The sequence below is a fragment of the Corylus avellana genome, chromosome 1 (assembly GCF_965113065.1).
Source record: "Corylus avellana chromosome 1, dhCorAvel1.hap1.2, whole genome shotgun sequence".
Classification (NCBI taxonomy): domain Eukaryota; kingdom Viridiplantae; phylum Streptophyta; class Magnoliopsida; order Fagales; family Betulaceae; genus Corylus; species Corylus avellana.
In genome coordinates, this window is record NC_142490.1 from 25,739,131 (window position 1) to 25,759,098 (window position 19,968).

A 19,968-nucleotide genomic window follows, 5' to 3' on the forward strand; every position below is an offset into this window, starting at 1 on the left:
ACTTTCGATCTGAAGGAAGGACTCCCTTTTTCTAGGTATTCCACGATTTCTAATTGCCAATCGGGTATGGTCTCGGCTGTCGAGACCGACACCGTCTCGGTAATGGATGACTGTGGAAGAATTTGGATTGGTGTTTCATCTTCAGTCTCCCCATCTACTGTCGAAGCTGTTCAAGCCAGTCTGTCTGCTCTTTCATTCTCTGGCCTGGGGATTTTCACAATGCAGAACTTCTTGAACAAACTCTGCATCTCCTGCACCTTAGATAAGTATAACTTCATCTTTTCTCCCTTGGTTTCAAATTCACCGCGAATATGTCTAGCGATGACTTGGGACTCACTTCGTACCTCCACGAATTTGGCTCCCATTTCACAAGCTAAACCGAGTCCTGCCAGAACTGCTTCATATTCAGCCTTGTTATTTGTAGTTTTGAATTTTAACTTCAAAGAACTGCACAACTCTTCCTCATCAGGAGTAATCATCACTATTCTAGCTCCACCATGCTTCTTCGTAGATGACCCATCTACATAAATTACCCACGTCTCATCACTTGGCCAGCCAGTGACATCAGGCAAATTAGTGAACTCTGCCAGAAAATCAGCCAACGCTTGACCTTTGAGGAAATTTCGAGAGAGAGACTCAATGTCAAACTCTCCCAGCTCAATTGCCCAGTTAGCTAATCTTCCCGACAGATCTAGCCTCCTTAACACTTTCTTCAATGGGTACTCAGTCAAAACCCTTATAGTATGAGCTTGAAAGTAGGGTCAGAGCTTTCTGGATGCTATGATCAAAGCGAAAGCCAGTTTCTCCATCAAAACGAAAGCCAGTTTCTTTCTTCGGCTCCCCTTAAAGCTCTGCTAATGAAGTACACAGGCCATTGAATTCCTTCTTCTCGGATTAATGTTGCACTGACAGTTGTCGGAGATACAGCTAAGTACAGATACAACACTACTCCAGATATTGTCTGGCTTAGCAAAAGTGGACTCATCAGATACTTCTTTAGCTGTTCGAAGGCTTCTTCACATTCATCAGTCCATTCAAAAGCCTTTCTCAAGATCTGAAAAAATGCAATACACTTATCGGTTGATCGTGAGATGAACCGATTTAGTGCCGCAATTCTTCCCATCAACCGCTGGAGCTGCTTTAGATTCTTGAAAGACTGCATGTCTAGAACAACTTGTATCTTCTCGAGGTTGGCTTCTATTCCTCGGCTCAACACCATATAATCGAGGAATTTTCCCGATGAGACTCTGAATGCACATTTTGAAGGATTCAACTTCATTCCATACCTCTTCAAGGTTGCGAACGTCTCTTGTAAGTCAAGGGCATGGTTTTGCGGCAGCACACTTTTGACCAGCATACTTCCATATTTAGTCCGATATGGTCTCAAAACATTTTGTTGACCAGCCTTTGGTATGTTGCCCTACATTTTTCAAGCCGAAAGGCTAAGTTTGTAATAGTACAGACCTCGGTCAGTTATGAATGCAGTTTTCTCACGATCTTCTGGATGCATGTAGATCTGGTTATAGCTAGAGAAAGCGTCCATGAAGCTGAGTAAGCCATACCCAGCTGTCGAGTCAACCAACGCATCAATGCGGGGTAATGGAAAGCAGTCTATTGGACAAGCTTTATTGAGGTCAGTGAAGTCTACGCACATCCTCCACTTCCCATTGGATTTTTTGACCAATACTACATTGGCTAACCAATCGGGATAATAGACTTCCTCAATGAACCGAGCTCTGAGCAGCTTTTCCACTTCTTCAGCTATAGCCATATTCCACTCAGGAGCGAACTTCCTTCTTTTTTACTTTACCGGCTTCACACTCAGATCCACAATGAGTTGGTGGAGAATATCTTCAGGACTGATTCCTAGCATATCATCATGAGTCCATGCGAAAACTTCCAAGTTCTGTCGAAGGAAGTTGACAAGACCTTCTCGGATCCTGGGACCGAGCTGCGTCCCGATCTTCAAAATTCTGCCTTCACCAACTACCACATCTTCCAGTGGCTCAGCTGGCTCACCCTTTGGCTCATTCTTGCCTTTACCACCCACTGCACCAATTACAATAGGAGTCGAGTCCGAGGCGTTCTTGAGGGATGTATTGTAACATCTTCTCGCTTGAGTCTGATCTCCCTTCACTTCTCTAACTCCCTCTTCTATTGGGAACTTCATCATCAAGTGGTAAGTTGAAGTTACGGCCTTCAACTTATTCAAGTCAGGACGACCTATGATGGCATTGTAGGCACCAGGTCGATCGACGACCAAGAAATCTACCATCACAGTTTTCTGCTTGGGTGCCGTCCCTACTGTTACAGGGAGAGAAATAAAACAAATTGGTTGGACTTGCTCCCCTGAAAGTCCGACCAGGGGAGAGCCAAATGGTTTGATCCTATCACGATCAATACCCATTTGCTTAAAAATCGGCCAATACAGGACATCAGCCGAGCTTCCATTATCCACCAAAATTCGATGGATCTTATGGTTGGCCATCGTCACTATTACTACTAGTGGAACATCGTGTGGCTGCATTACCCCCCTGGCATCTTCTTCAGAAAAAGAAAGGACCATTGAGTCTTTCCTTGCAACCTTAGAAGGTCTTCGCAACGAAAAGACCTCTTCAGTTTGTGTTTCCCTCGCGTAAGCCTTTCTGGCCGAATTGGACTGTCCACCACTAGCCATCCCTCCATAGATAGTGTGGATTTCACCTACTACTCCATGGTCCTGAGGCGCTCTCGGATCCTCTCTCGGATCATTGTCCTGATCACGTCTCGGTTCTCGTCCCTCTGCGTCTCAGTTCCCATCCAACAAGAGGGGTTGTGGGTGAACCGCGTCTCGATTCCTCTCTCCTGCAAGGAATCTCACAAGCCTTCCATTTCTGATGAAGGTTTCGATTTCCTATCGCAGGGTTACACAATCTTTCGTCAAATGTCCATGATCATTATGATACTCACAGAACTTCGTTCGATCTCGCTTCCTTGGATCACCCCTCAACTTATTCGGCCACTTGAAAGCTGGGTCCCTTCTAATCTCCATAAACACCTCATTGACGCCGGCATTCAAGGGAGTGAACTTTCGGTTTTCGTGTCGCCGGGGTTCTATCTTCAGGAAGGATGGTACGGCCTTCTTACCCATTTTCTTTTGAGTTTCCCCTCTTTTAGAGTGGAAGTTGCGCGTAGTTCCTTCTTGCTGTTATCCTTCGCTCGGTCTTCCTCCTCCTGACCCTTCATTAGAGCCCCAATCATTTCCTTCTGATTGATGTACTCCTTTGTCTTATTGATGAACTTGCGAAGAGTTAATTCTGTCGAACTCTTTGCTATCTCGGCCATCAAAGGCTCATTCGGCCTGACTCCGTGCCATAATGCGGATAGTACCGTTTGGTCATTTGGGCTCTCCACCAACAGCTTCTCTCTATTAAACCTAAGCATGAAATCTTTCAGGCTCTCTTCCTTTCCCTTAAAAAGGGATAATAAGCAAGTTAGGTGCTTCTTCCTTTTTCGGGTCGCCAAGAATTGGCTTAAGAAGAGGCACCCAAGTTCTTTGAAATTATCTACACTACAAAAAAAAATAGTTCTCCCGACGCCTAAAAAACGCCGTGGAAGAGAAAACAAATGCCGGGAATTGTATTCCCGGCGTTTGGTGCTAAAGCTGGCTTAAACAGTGTGGGCATTGCTGTTTTCTGGCGTTTTGGGCGACCCCTGGTGAAGAGAATGAAGTTGTGCCGGCGTTATCGGTTGATGCCGGTAGAGATGGATGCGCCGGCATCCTCTGTCGACGCCGGCAGATGAGGATGCGCCGGCATCCTCTGTTGATGCCGGCAGATGAGGATGCACCGGCGTCCTTGGGTAAAGTAGCAGTGTCGACGTTCTCTGTCGATGCCGGAGCCCTCTGAATTTCTGTTCTGGCATTGTCTCTGATTTTTACCGATGTTGTCTGTGATTTTTGCCAGCGTTGTCTGTGATTCAAGCTTTGCCGGTAAAAATCTGAAACTCACCTAATTTGAAGCTTTGCCGGCTGTGTTTCCGGTGAATTAAGATGTTGAAATTTTTCTAGGCGTTTTGCATTTATTTAATTGTTATTTTTTTTTTTCATCTGTACTCTTTCTCACTGTTGCTTGCTCAATGAACAAAGATAAACCAACATAAAAATGAATGATAAAGCATAAAGCTTTTCACCTTTCAAAGTCGTTCTTTTATTAATGAGTAACTCTTTCATTTAAAAAAGTTAATTAATACAATGCACGCTAGCTACTTAGCCAAAAACTTCAAGAAAACAACAATCCTGAACACTACCACTATACAGATTACAACCAGTAAAGTAACAAACTACATCAGCTAAACCATCACATAGCAAACCAAGCAACCAGCAACATCCCAAACTGCAGCTTACTATTAAAAAAAAAAACATATGACTGCAAAAAAACCTTGTTATACACTTGTTGTCTCACTAGCAGCAACCATCCAGCATGACCCAATAGTTTTATAGGTGAAGCGGGCTGAGGGTATTGTATTTCAGGAAATGGCATCATTGAGGCCTGAGTTGTTGGCAGTGGAATTGAGCTAGATTTGCCTTTGTCCAACTTGCAAAGCCTGTATGTTTTGGGATAAATTGACAATTAAAATTTGACATAATGGTAACCGCATAAATTATTAAACAAAGGGCTTCTGACAAGGGTTTGGATATGATCTCAAAGTATTTCACCACTAATCAGATAAATGTAAAAACATGAGAGCACTTAAATTACTCCAAAGTTGGTCAGCTTTCAAAATCATATTTGGGCATTGATTTCTAGAATATAAGGTCAAAACAAATATTAAGATAAAGAGGAAAAGAGTAATAAGGCTTACATCATTTTCATTCAAATTGATAACCACAGCTTTCTTTAGTCTGCTGTGAAGAAAATGCTCCCCACTATCACTGCAATTAGGGGTGTAAACAAGCCGAGCTTGAGCGAGCTTCCCTTGTTTGGGCTCGGCTTGTTTAAATTTTACTCGAGCTTGAGCTCGAGCCAAAAAATCGAGCTCAAGCTCATAATAAGTCAAGCCGAGCCGAGCCAATTCACGAGCTGGCTCTTGTATTTAATTTAATTTATTAATTTATTCTTTTATTATAAATTTAAACTTCAAGTACTCATAAATGGCTTAAGAAGCCAACTTACATATGAACATTTGCTTAGTCTGGCTAACAGAGTATGGAGTCCAAGTCAATACAGTAAGGCACTTTGTTTCAAAGAGAGATAATATGCATCATTTTATAATAAAAGGATGCTATTAGAAAGAAAAAAAAAAAAAAAAAAAAAACAAGAAAAAAAAATCATCAATTTTTAATATTAATATGAGGAATTATGTGAATAACTTCCAATTCGAGCTTTAACGAGCTGTTCACGAGCTTAGTCGAGTCGAGCCAAGCTAGCTTCATTTAATATTCAAGCCAGGATTCGTGTTCATGAAACGCTTCATTTAATATTCAAGTCAAGCACGAGCCGAGCTTACGCGAGCGAGCGGCTTGCTCTCTTAACCGCCCTAACTACAACATACCATGAGTCAGCTCATACTAAACCATGTACATTGAATGACATATAAGCTTTACAAATAATTTGTTCATCTAGATGCTACCACAATCTCTCAGCAATTTTTTTTTGTCAGCTCATTACCTGATCAATCTCAACATGCATCAAACACCAGATAATTAATAAAGATACTGAGAAAGGAATTCTTCAAGATATATATATATATATATATATAGAGAGAGAGAGAGAGAGAGAGAGCAAATGCTGCAGATAATTAATGATATTAGTAGCTTCAAAAAGAAGAGAGGAAAAAGGAATGAAGCCAAAGGCAAAGCCCAAGTGCACCTTGATAATGAAGCCATTAGTATATCGTGTGGGTGGGAGAGGAGCATGTACAGGCGGATCTGAGCTTCAAACTATACAAAACCTTGCAAAACTATATATATATATATATATATATAGTTTAGTTAGCCCCCCTACAAACCAAGATCCATGGACAAAGACAAACAAACTTGCATCACAAGTGCATTTTAGAGTACCTCCATACTTGTAGTACATATTTACATGCATAGATGGAGTTAGAAAGCAACCAAAGAACAAAAAGGCAAACCCTGCAACCAAATTTTTATGATCAAAGATAAATAAATAAATAAAATGGTTTGGATCTGTATATAATACAACTTAGTGGGTATTTAAAGGGAGGCAAATCTATATATGAATTTAAGGCAATATCCGAGAAGATATTAGGAAAATAAAAGGAAACTACTTGAAAATAACAAAGTCTTTAGCAATATTTTCATTCTCGAGTGAGGGAGAGATAAGGAGAGAGATCCATGTGGGGGGTTGCTTACAAAAATTTAACTTCACTTGATGATGGCATAGACAGCATAAATAATCCCAGGAATGTAGCCAAAAAGGGTCAGCAACAAACAGATCCAAAACTCCACCTGATGAATCACCCAAAATATATATATATATATATATATTTGATGAATAAGCAACTTTATAGGTCAAAACAAGAACCAATTACACATCAACACCTAAAACAAACCTGGCAAAGCAGGCTGAAAACAGCCTCCGCAAAGGCCAAAAACCAGAACCACACTAAAAAAAAAAAAAAAAAAAAACAAACAAACAAACAAACTGCAAAACACCAACAGCAACCCAGAAACATGCTAAACCAAGCCCTTACAAAAGACTAGAGAAAACCAAACTTTCATCAACAAAGTAAGTTGCAGGCAAGGTCAGAAACTTGCAGTAACTTCCATCAACAAAGTATACTTGCAGGTAGGTTCCATAAGGAATAGAGCACCAAATTCTCCCTAGTCTTTGGGAATTTTCCTTTCCCAGCAACTCTTGCATGAACTTCCCATAAAGTTTGAATATCCACCAAAGACATCAAAGAGAAATTACAAAGGAAAAAAAAAAAATATATATATATATATATATATATATATATATATATATATATATATATATCAAAGAGAAATTACCAAATCAATGAAGGTTTATTTTTAAGAGAATCAGATTTTGCTCCCAACGTCAAGGTTCTTTTTCCATCTCCAGGCAATAAATTTCGTTAACAGCTGAACTATTAGTTGAATTAGTTAAAAACAATAAATAAATAACAGACCTATCATGACAGCTAAGAAAAAAAATAATTTGTTTGTCCCGTATCCCATATTTTCCCGGTAACCAAACATATCTTGAAGGAGAAACCCAGTACATCAAAGCAAACTTACCGGTTCCACCATCTCCGACAATCACAAACTTGATCCTCGTGTAATCAACAATCTGTTGGTTCGGCAACCCTACAATACAAAACCAATAAATCAAAATAAAAAAAGACTGGAATAATTCATAAAAAATAAAAAATAAAAATAAAAGAAAGGAAAGGAAAGAATAGATGGAAGAAAATAGGCTCTGTTTGCCGGCTTTCGGCAACTGAAGGATCAAAACCCCCCACTTTTTCCAGATTTTTTCTAGCTGCAAGGTTCCCCACTTTTTCCTATGCAACTAGGGTAGAGATTTCGCAGAGAGAGAGAGCGAGCGGAAGAGGGGGGTAGGAGGGATATGCTATTGATTTCACCCAAGAATAGAAGAAAGATTCAGTACAAAAACTACAAAATAGTCTGCACTCTGCAGGGTATGGGAATCTGGAGAGAACCGCTGCTATGAATGAAGGAGATGAGGGGGTGGATTTGCGAAAATTGGGGGAATTTTGAGAAGGGTTTAATTCACCCATTTCGGCGGCTAGCGCCAAAAATTTAGGTAAATGTCTATTTTAACCTGTTATTATAAAAATATCCTTATATTTCAAGGGTAATTGAGTAATATGTGCAATTTAATAACATCACAATAATCATTAAATATGAATATTAAATAATAAAATTCTTATTTTTCAAGGGTAATTGAATAAATATGTGCAATTTAATAACATCACAATAATCATTAAATATGAATATTAAATAATAAAAGTGAATAATATTAATGCTTCATGTTATATAAAATCGAAGATTGTACAAATTGTTAGAGATCATATGCTAATACTTAGATCATGTCATCACATACTTAGGAATTATGATCATTATGACTCAAAATTATCATATTATTATATGATAATCATTAGATCATATTATCATACTTAGAAATTAATCATATTATTATATATATGATAATTGTTAGATCATATTATCATATTTAGGAATTATGATCATTATGACTAATATTGATCATATGGTCTTTGATCTTGGACAGCATTATCTAATGATTCATATGTAACTAGTGATAATACTAAGATGTAATGATTATATTCATATCATATAGTAATTATATAAATCATATAACATATGGTCATATGAGATTCATATGATCATACTTAAGAATTTGGATAACTATGAGTCATAATGATCATACTTATCATAGATAATCATATAAGTCATATGATATATGATACTATGAGGCATTAAAAATTTGAAATATTATCTTAAATTCCATTAATCACATTCCATTGAAAATTACATTAACCAAATTCATATATCCCTAATTGAAAAACCCAATACAATATCTAGTTATAAAACAAAAACCAAAACCATAATATTATTAGCCTCCTAGTTATAAAACAAAAACCAAAACCATAATATTGTTAGCCTCCAAGTCATGTCCAACGTAAATATAAAAACTTCTACAATCTACTACATTTTGCATCATTTGGTGAAGCGGAATGAGTAAGATCTTTCATCGTTGCCTAAAGTTTTCAAGTAGGGGTCTTAACTCTGCTATCTCTGCTATCTCTGCCCTCAATGCTGCTCTTTCTTGTGCATCTTCCTGTATACAATAAACAATTAGAACATAGTTGACGAAACCAAATGAATGTAATACAACATAACATAATTTAGGAAATAGATGGATTATAATTTAACCTCTCGTTGTCACCTCAACTCTGCTACCTCTAACCTTAGTGCCGCAAGATCTTGTGCATCTTCTGGTGTAGAAGCACCGGCAATAGATTATGAACTACCATGACCCGGAAGGGATGAAGGGTAATCCCTAGACCAAACCCACGAACGGAACCATGACGTTCCTTACCCAAAGATTTTGAGTAGGCATCATTATGATGGTACATCATGCTGCCTACTTGGGTACCCTCTTGCGAGTTTGGAGGCTCCTGCATTATGTTTTTTTCAATTTGAGACTGTAACCAAGTGAAGCCATGAAATACAGTAGTAAGCACATGAAGCTTAGTGAAGAAATAAATAAAATTTAAAACAATACTAGTTAATTAGTGGTATTAAATATTACTTACAACATTTCATCTTGTCTCCTCGTTCACATGCATGCCATCATTATGCTTATGTGTGTCAACAAAGACTACGGGCCTGGTTGGTATAGCCCCAGTAGATTTCCTCTACACATTTCAATTTATCACGTTTGTAAGCAAAATCAACAACTTCAATTGTACTACTAACTAAAAACTAAGTACTATTTTGTTGGCGTGTCGAGCAAAGCTTTTTGCCCGGATGCGTGGTGGATTTTTTGCTTCTATCAGCTCACCTTAGCAACTTACACCTTCTCCTACGTTGTCAATATAATAGTGGCAAACATTTATAATTCTATAGTTGCTTATAAATTATTTTTATAAGTTTGGTACCTGAACTTTTCCATCTTTCTAGTAGTTTACAAGATTAGCAAATTGCATGATGTTAATTTTGGTTGAGTCAGCACTCACTACTATGTCTGCAGCAGTTAATGAATTGCTAAAGTGATTACTCTTCAATTCATTCCGGTAGCTCCGCAATTGCTTTCCCATGTTTTCCAATACCCACTTTTTGATTTTCAGGGCTTGGCGTTCTATTATGAAGAACTTTTTCTACAATCAAATAAAAAAATTAATGATGTTATTGTTGCAATTTTAAAAATTATTACAAAATATATAGAAGATGTCAACATAAGTGGAATTTTCATACTTGTATTAAGTTCCACGCATCCGCCTTGTGTCTATTAGGAACTTTCTTCCAATTCACAACATCTATAGGCATAATGTTCTTATTCCTAACAAGTGTGCCAGCGAAGGTACTGAACTTCCCGCCATGATTGCAAATTGGCTGACCCAAGTTATTAAATTCAATGATTACTTTTTCATCCTCCGGTAAATTCCATATGCCTGGCATGCAGGTAACACCATGCCTTTTCTTGTTGCCTGCAATGCGTAGAAAATAAAATTAATGTTAAGAATTTGAAAAATATATTTCAATTAATTTTAAAAATGCAACAATATGTTACATATACCGCCGGTGTCTACCTCCCCATGCATGGGAATTGTTTACGCAGGATCCTCATTAGGGAGAAAAGCCCCTAAATCATTGTTGCTAGTAGCTCCTTGGAGTGAAGGTCAATCGCCTATGGAATCATGTTGTGTAGGGGCCTCCACAAGCTGCACAGATCGGGTAGTCCTCAATTGTTTGTTCGGGGCCATATGCCTACACCAATCAACATCATATCAGACTAATAGCACCAAAGTATGTAATAATCACAAAAAATCATCAGCAATCACATGAACACTCACATCCACACACTTGCATGGACAAATGAACATTTCAAAAGTGAATACATAACGATGACTATGTTAAGTCATCCTGACTTTCATCATGATGAATTTCATCTCTCAAATCCTCAGGGGTATCAAGTGTTACTCCTTCTATGCCATTTCGATCACATACAAGATTATCAATGACATCCTCAAGTACTCCCTCAATGTTAAGGTTGGAAGGTTCATTATCATTATAGTCATCCACGTGCCCTTCACCAACGTCAAATACATCTCTTGGTTTTGTCTTCACAACAACAACCCAATTCGGGATTCTTTCATCAGCTACATAATATACTTGAGAAACTTGGGAAGACAATATGAATGGATCATCAGTAATCCGTTCCCCAGTGTGTATTAGATGCGAAAAATTCACAAGGCTATAGCCAAAGTCATCAATCTTGTAACCCCTGCCTAGAGCAATGTTTGCCCAATCATACTTGAATAGTACATATAGAGATCCATCATAATATTGAACCTCAATGATGCATGTTAGTTGGCCGTAGTATATAGTGTCATCTTCAAATACACAAACTCCACTATTTTGTGTTGATTTGCCCTTTTCATAATCTTAAATGCGAAACATCACGCCATTCACAACATATCGCTTAAATTCTTGGGCCACCTTTATAGGACCTAAGGAATGAGATGCAATTTTACCATCAATTTCATTTCTACGAAAGTCATCCATGTTTTGAACCTGATATTTGCACATTGTTATTTGTGATTAGTATAACAATTAAGTGTGTAATCTCGTAATATTAGTTATTTGACTTAAAAATAACACTTACATAGCCCCGGAACCATTCACAAAATTGATCTCTGTGCAACTTATCTAATTCATTTGCCATTCGTCGATTCCTACGATTTCTCGTCTTTAGCTCTTCCTTGTGCATCCTATATTTGTGGGTGGCACCACAAATTCATGTTACAATTACTTTTTCAAAATGTAATGAATTTCTAAGTGTACAAATTAAAAATGAAACTCACATGCGAAATGGAATGAAATCATCAGAGTTGAAGAGAATATATCGATGTGCTTGAGCCAATGATTTTTCATCAAGATTGAAACTCTTGACCTCTCCTCTAGCATCGTCATGGTTTCTAATGGGTCTATTGAATACCGTTCGCGATGATTCCAAATAGCGCGAACAAAACGTCAATAATTCCTCTACTATGTACCCTTCAACAATACAACCTTCAAGTGACGCTTTATTGCATACATAACCCTTATATCTATGTAAGCACCTATATTAAATAAAGTATATAAGTATCATGTCAAATAAGAAAAAAGTAATATTAGTTTGCAAGATAATAATTTCATACCTTTCAAAGACATACATCCACCGATAGTGAACGGGCCCACCTAGCCTACATTCAGTAGCCAAATGTACGAGAAGGTGTACCATCACTGTGAAAAATCCGGGTGGGAAGACCATTTTCAATTGGCACAGTATGTAAGGGATTCGAGACTCAAGTCGATCCAAATCTGCCAATTGTAGGGGTTTGGAACAAATCTCTTTAAGGCAACCAGACAACTCAATTAAAGGTTTCACAACCTTATTCGGTAAGGATCCGCACAAAGCAATTGGCATAAGTTATTGCATTAGAATATGGCTATCATGACTCTTCAAATCTACAATACTACATTCTTCAACTCTGATACAACGTGACACGTTTGAAGCATATCCATTAGGCATTTTTACATTCTGTATAACTTTTAAGAAGTTCGTTTTCTCCTTCTTAGTTATTGTGAAACAGGCTGCGGGCAAATACCTTTTGTTTGCACCTTTAGGAATTGGGTGAAGTTCAGGTCTTAAACCCAATTCTTTTAAGTCCAAACATGCTTTTATGTTATCCTTCGTTTTGTTCTTCATGTTCAACAACGTGCCAATAATATTGTCGACCACATTTTTCTCTATGTGCATTACATCAAGATTGTGGCGCAAGATATTATTTTTCCAATAAGGCAATGTGAAGAAAATACTTCGCTTCTTCCATATTGATTGCTCATCATGACCTACCTAATAGCCTCAACGACACTATCAACACCTTGAACTTGTCTCCATATTTCATTGCCAGTTTGCATAGGAGGTGGATGATCCAATTCTTGGGTACCATCAAACAACGTTCTTTTCTTTCTCCACCTATGATCCATTGGCAAGTATTGTCTATGCCTCATATAGCAAAATTTGGTCCCATATTTTAACCACTTAGACTTTGTACTACCCATACAACAAGGACATGCGTTCCGTCCTTTTGTCCTCAACCCAGACAAATCACCATACGCAGGAAAATCATTTATCGTCCACATCAAGGCAGCACGCATCGTAAACATCTCATTAGAAGATACATCATAAGTTGGTTCTCCAACATCCCACAATTCCTTCAACTCTAAGATTAAAGGCTCTAGGTACACATCTATTTTGAAAGAGGGTGATTTTCGGCCTGGGATAATCAACGACAACATTAAAGATGATTGTTTCATGCACATCCAATGAGGTAAATTGTACGGTACCAAAATAACCGGCCACGTACTGTAACTTGTACTCATGTTTCCAAAAGGATTAAAACCATCTGATGCAAATCCAAGTCTGACATTGCGTGAGTCAGAAGCAAAATCGGGGTACTGTGAATCAAATGCCTTCCAAGCTAAGGCATCGGCTGGATGCCTTAGCACCCCATAATTCGTTTGATTCTCTGCATGCCACTTCATATCTTAAGCGGTTTTTGATGACATGAATAGCCTATGCAATCTTGATTTCAAAGGAAACCACTGCAAAATCTTTTTCGGTTTTCTCTTCGATTTTTTAGATGACTTAGTCACATTTATAATATCCTTCAACTTCGATTTTCCACACACTGTACAATTATCCAAATGCTCGTTGTCTTTCAAGAACAACATGCAACCATTAAGACAGACCGTAATCTTCTCATATCCAAGCCCCAACTCCTTCATGTACTTTTTAACCTGATATGTGTTATTGGGCAACGATGCATCCGATGGAAGCATTTTACTCAACTTTTCAAGCAACAGTGTAAATGAGTTATTACTCCACCCAGACATACACTTTAACTTATACAAGTCTACAATAGCTGTAAACTTAGTATATTCTGTGCACCCTTCATATAGTGGCTTCTTAGCATCATTGAGGAATTCATAAAACTTTTCAGTACCCCGACTAGTACCTTGTCGATCTTCGTGTACTCCTTCAGCTTCCCCACCCATTTCGGATATAGGGCATTGACTAGTACCTTGTCGATCTTCATGTACTCCTTCAGCTTCCCCACCATTTCAGATATAGGGCATTGACTCATATTAGGATCCGTTACAATAGGAAAAACCTCATGCAACATGTCAAGCATTCCACTGGAACCGCCATGTATTGGCTCCCTATGAAAGGGGGTGTTAGTAGCCTAATGACTAGAAGTAGCCCCAAGTTGTTCTCCATGAGCATACAAACACGTGTAACCTTGACAAATTTCATAATTTATCAAATGTGCATGTACCACACCCCGTACCCACGAGGTGCCATTGGCACACCTCGTACACGGGCAACAAATCTTCCCATGATGAGTTCCGTTGTTAAATGCGAACTCCAAAAAGTCATTAACCCCCACCCCCACCCCCCTCTCACATACTCCTCCGACCATTTATTCTTTGTCATTCAACTTTTGTCCATTGCTAACTACATCAAATGCGTAGAAACATATTAACCATCAACTTTTGTCCATTACTAACTATAACACATTGAATCATTTTTCCTTTTTCTAATTGTATTTAGCACCCACTAGCCTAACAATGAAAAATATATTTCTACATTTGTTTTAATGAAAGCTCGATTATATTTAGTAATAAATCATTAAAAAATTATGTAGTAACAAATTCATAAAAATTATGAATTTATTTATTTAATTACTACTTTAATACTCAAGGCTTAAATTTCCTCTCCACAATTGAATCCTTTTAACATCATATTAATTTATCATTATCTCAAAAAAAATTAAGTCACATAAAAAATAATATATTTAATTATTTAATTAATATCTAACATAAAAACTCAAAGAGACCTCATGTTTTATCAAAATCTATGCTATCAGATTAGGTGTAATGACACCATATTTAATTGATAAAAGAATGTCAGACTTTATCTTAAGCTTAAAGCTATAAACAAGGGTGGATTGCACAAGAATAGGGAATTTTTGTTTGAGAGTAAAATGACTATTTTGACCTTCCTAAATGAAAAGAATTTAAAAAGTTGTTTGTACAATTTTGTCTTTCTCCATCACCTTTTTCTTCTTTCTCCCAATTTCTCCGCCCTACCTCTTTCTCTTTTCTTATTTTCTCCTTCCCCACCACTCACTTTGTTTTATATTATTTTATTTATTTCCTTGTCTCTCACTATCCACTCCCTTTCTTTTCTATATATTTTTTTTTTAAAAAAAAAGGAAAATTTTAATTGAAAAAAAAAGATTTTTTTTAAAAAAATTAATTATTAAATTTTATATTTTGAGACCTCATGTTTTATCAAAATCTATTTTATCAGATTAGGTGTAATGACACCTCATTTAATTGATAAAAGAATGTTAGACTTTATCTTAAACTTAAAGCTATAAACAAGTGTGGATTCCACATGAAGAGGGAATTTTTGTTTGAGAGTAAAATGACTATTTTGACCTTCCTGAATGAAAAGAAATTAAAAAGTTGTTTGTACATTTTTGTCTTTCTCCATCACCTTTTTCTTCTTTCTCCCAACTTCTCCGCCCCGTCCTCTCTCTCTTTTCTTAATCCCCACCACTCACTTTGTTTTATATTATTTTATTTATTTCTTTGTCTCTCACTATCCACTCTCTTTCTTTTTTTAAAAAAAAAAAATAGGGAAATTTTTAAGTCAAAAAAGCGATTTTTAAAAAATAAAATTTAAAATTAATTTATTTTTTTTAACAAGCTGTGTTTAGGAAGAGCTAAATGCACTTGGAATATATTTTTTAAATGGAGAAATACCCAAATAAATTCGGGAAAAATTAAAAGTATATTAATAATTTTTATTTTTTTTAAACAAACGAAAAATTGAAATTCAAAAAAAAAAAAAAAAAAAAAAAAAAAAAAGGTGCAACTCACAGAATTTATGTGGAGACTGCAATATCAATGAAATCTCACTGCACAATATTTATAAATATTATTTATCTAATTATACAGAGTTATGATAAAAATAATTTCACACAGCATCACTGCAAGTTTTAAATTATGTGAGCGTATTTCTGTGCATCCGTAGATTGGTTGGTTTTTTAATGTTTGGAAGATAGTTATCAGGTGTTTTAGTTTTTGTTTCTTAAAATATACTAAATGAGGTGTCAGCATTTTAATGAAAAGCAGCCAAGACCGCATAGAACTTCTAATTTTAGTTTTAGTTATTTAAAATGTACTAAATGAGGTGTCAACACTTTAATGGAAAGTTATGTTTTCTGCGAAACCATATAAAAGCACCTCTTATCCAGTAATTTAGGAAGATCTCATATCAAACTACACTCGGTACAAAAAAAAAAAAAAAAAACAAACAAACAAACAAACAAAAGGTACACCATACCACAAAATAGTAATTTCCTAGTTCTTCTACAAAGACAAACGTACTATTTGATCAAGAAAGGCATATGCATCAATACAAATCACTTAGTTTTGTCATATCATCAAGAAATAGAAAAAAATTAAAAAATTGAATTACAGGCACTCTTAAAATGAGCGTTTCACACTTGCAAAATAAAAAATAAAAAATAAAGAGGCCGGGTTTATTTTGTATAAAACTGATAAGAAGAAATAAGAAAAATTTACTTACTTGAGTCGTCTACCTCACGATTGTAGCTTGTATGAGTTGAAAAGTATTTGCGAAATTTGTAGGAATGGGCAGAATTTGCAATAGGTAGTGGCATGATAAGGGGCTACATAGCTTATATATATATTTTGCTGAAAAAGATGATCAGAGCAAGATATTGATTTGATTTACGAGTGTTGAATTGCAGAGATTTTTAAAAATTTAGACGGTTTAGTTGAACCTAGTTTTCAAGACGTTGATTTGCATAAATAGATATTAGTTGAATCCGCTATCTTTTATTTAATTTTTTTGAATTCATTTTTCTTTTCTCTTAAGTGATAATTAATATTGTGTTAAATTGTTAATCATATCCCAACATACAGTACGTAGGAACTTATATATATATATATATAATATGTTAGTCATATAATTAATTAAATCATATATGATATTGCTGAAGAAGATCAGAGCAAGATATTGATTTGATTTAGGAGTGTTGATTTGAAGAGATTCTCAAAAATTTAGACTCTTTAGTTGAACCTAGTTTCCAGGATATTGATTTTCATAGATAGATATTAGTTGAACCTTGTATGGTTGAACCCACTCTCTTTTATTTTTTATTTTTAATTCTTTTTTTTGACGAAGATCAGAGCAAGATATTGTTTGATTTAGGAGTGTTGATTTGCAGAGATTTTCGAATATTTAGACCGTTTAGTTGAACTTAATTTTTGATTTGCGTTGATAGATATTAGTTGAACCCACTATCTTTTATTTTTATTCTTTTGCATTCTTCTTTTCTTTTTTTTTTAATTGAGAATTAATATTATATTAAATTGTTAATCACATGCAACTATAGGATTGTAGGAACTTACTAATATAATAGGTTAGTCATATAATTATTTAAATCATATATGATAATTGATCGAAATTTAAGGAGAAAATCACGACCTTTAATTAATTTACGAAATTGAAACGCAGGTGTGCAATTCTTCTTGCAGCATTTTCCCACAACGTTGATATATATATAATAAAATAAATAAATAAATAAAACGACCACGTTTAAGCCTTTTCATAATAGGTCTGCAGTTACTTACAAATAATAATAATAATAATAATAATGCTTGCCAGCTGATTTCACCCACCATGCAATTAGCTCCACGTGTCCAACTTGATCGAATAAGCTACAGACCTATTTTCACTTCCTTCTTACCTTTCTCTTTTCGTAAACCAGGCGTCGATCTCCTCCTTCTTCCTTTCTTCTCGCACGAGTTCCATCTCTTAGCTAGTTAGGTTTAACTCCCCAGACTAAACCCTACCAAATAAACGCCTTACCCCAAAATGGACGACCTTTTTTTGGCAAACGCGGACCTAGTGACGACGTTTCATCTAAAAACGATGCCATTGCTGGCCCATTACCGGCGGCTGCACAACACACCGGCATTTAATGTTTTAGACGGCGTTTTATAGAAATGCTGGAATTGGAAACGCCGGGAGAGCCTGTTTTTTTTGTAGTGCTACCGATTGGGCAGGCAATCTGGCGAACCAATCCTTGGCAACTCCTGCCAAGGTGAGGGAGAATATCCTGCATGCGATTTCATCTGGAGTTCTACAAAGAGAAAAATGAGCGCGGATGCTTTTCATATGCTCAGCAGGGTCTCCATTACCGTCATACTTGTCGACACGAGGCATCTTGAAGTTGTCAGGCAAGGAGCCCAACACTCGATTAGTGAAAGGCAAATTGGTGTTGTCCATAAGCTCTCCCGCACTACTTTTCTTCTCCTTGATGGCCAACTGGCGAGTTAGCTTGTGACAATCCTAAGTCCCTTTAGAGTATTTTTAGTTGACTCGTAGTTTTTCTTTTTTTTTAAAAAAAAAGGGTTGGCTTAGGTTAACAATGAGAATGGACAAATTAAAAATATATAATAATATTAATAATAATAATAATAATGATAATAATAATAAGTAAATAAAATAAAAGAGTAAAATATAAATAATAGTAATATATATATATATATATATATATATGGAAAGCCTAGGCACCGACAAAAAAAACCCTAAGCTCCTCAAAACCTATTTTCTATCTCGTTTCTAAAGCCTATATAATGGTATGGAACAAACTCTTGCCGCACACCAAGAAAGGAAGAGAGAAAGGAAGAACAAAAAAAAAAAAGAATTTCCCTGCCCTGTTGTGCGTCAGGTATGTTTTTTTTTGCCTCACATATTGTTTCTTTCTTCTTCTTATATATATATATACTTAATGGAGAGCATTAGTGTTTTGTCAAATTCAGAATTTTACCTTGGTTGCCGTGTGGCCTTGTAGTGGGAAAGAGATTTGTCTGCTTGCGTGGACTGCTTCCACAAGGAGATCGTGTTTAGACCACCGGGAGCAGCAGAGTTCAAGATTCGGGGGAATCAGAATACCGGCACAGTCAAATTGATATCTGCACTACGGGCGACCAAATTACTGAGAAGTGGGTGTTCAGGATACTTGGCTTGCGTGACAGAAGAAAAATCAAGATGCAAGCTTGAGGAAATACCTATAGTACGAGAATTTGCGGACGTTTTTCCAGAAGAGTTGCCAGGGATACCGCCGGAGAGGGAGATCGAATTCACCATTGACTTATTACCAAACACTACACCCATATCCAAGGCTCCGTACAGAATGGCATCGTTGGAGCTCAAGGAACTCAAGGATCAGTTACAAGAACTTCTGGACAAGGGTTTTATCCTCCCTAGTGTTTCTCCATGGGGAGCACCGGTCCTATTCGTGAAGAAAAAGGATGGGTCGATGAGACTATGTATCGATTATCGGGAACTGAATAAGGTGACAATCAAGAATAGATACCCATTACCGAGGATTGATGACCGCTTTGACCAGCTCCAAGGGTCATAGGTATTCTCAAAAATTGACCTTCGTTCCGGCTATCACCAACTCAAGATTCAAGAGAAGGATGTACAAAAGACGGCGTACCGAACAAGGTATGGGCATTATGAATTTTTAGTCATGCCTTTTGGGTTAACTAATGCTCCGACAGCTTTCATGGATATGATGAATCGGATTTTTCGACAGCTTGTCGATCGGTGTGTGGTGGTATTTATCGACGACATCTTAATCTACTCAAAGAGTCGGGAGGAGCATGAAGAGCATTTGCGGACGGTGTTGAGCGTCTTGAGGAAACACCAACTCTACGCGAAATTCAAGAAATGCGAATTCTGGTTGGACAATGTGGCGTTCTTGGGGCACGTTGTTACCAAGGATGAAATTGCAGTAGACCCAGGAAAAGTTGGGGCGGTGGTCAATTGGGTGAGGCCGTCGAATGCCCATGAGGTGCGAAGTTTTCTGGGTCTTGCCGGCTATTATAGGAGGTTCGTTGAAGGGTTTTCTCGGTTGGCAGCACCATTGACCAGACTTACAAGGAAGAACGAAAAATTTCAGTGGTCGGAGGAGTGTGAACAAAGTTTCCAAGAATTGAAGCAACGTTTAGTCACCGCACCGGTCCTCACTCTCCCATCAGGATCGGATGGATTTGTAATTTATAGTGATGCCTCACACAAAGGGTTGGGTTGC

At 36.9% G+C, this 19,968-nt stretch overlaps 2 protein-coding genes and 1 pseudogene across 2 annotated transcripts; all 3 read right to left on the minus strand.

The window, feature by feature from the left end:
• Nucleotides 1-170: 170 nt before the first annotated feature.
• On the minus strand, nt 171-1,357 carry LOC132169570 (uncharacterized). The gene is made up of 2 exons (XM_088514578.1): nt 867-1,357; nt 171-735 (listed from the first exon to the last, which is right to left on the minus strand). The coding sequence occupies exons 1-2, from the start codon at nt 1,355-1,357 to the stop codon at nt 171-173; spliced, it is 1,056 nt and encodes a 351-aa protein (XP_088370704.1).
• Nucleotides 1,358-1,801: 444 nt separating this feature from the next.
• LOC132169571 (uncharacterized) lies at nt 1,802-2,677 on the minus strand. The gene has a single exon (XM_059580589.2). It carries the CDS (start codon nt 2,675-2,677, stop codon nt 1,802-1,804), a length of 876 nt encoding a protein of 291 aa, XP_059436572.2.
• A 6,064-nt stretch (nt 2,678-8,741) lies between these two features.
• Nucleotides 8,742-13,819, minus strand: LOC148588183 (uncharacterized; annotated as a pseudogene).
• Between the last annotated feature and the right edge of the window lie 6,149 nt (nt 13,820-19,968).

Bases quoted from the DNA above. Each gene is read 5' to 3' on its own strand.
- LOC132169570 (XM_088514578.1), bottom strand. From the start codon at position 1,357: ATGCTGGTCAAAAGTGTGCTGCCGCAAAACCATGCCCTTGACTTACAA. The intron at 736-866 runs GTACTTCATTAG...TCATACTATAAG, and splicing joins GAAGGAATTCAATGGCCTGT to GGTTTTGACTGAGTACCCAT.
- LOC132169571 (XM_059580589.2), bottom strand. From the start codon at position 2,677: ATGGCTAGTGGTGGACAGTCCAATTCGGCCAGAAAGGCTTACGCGAGG.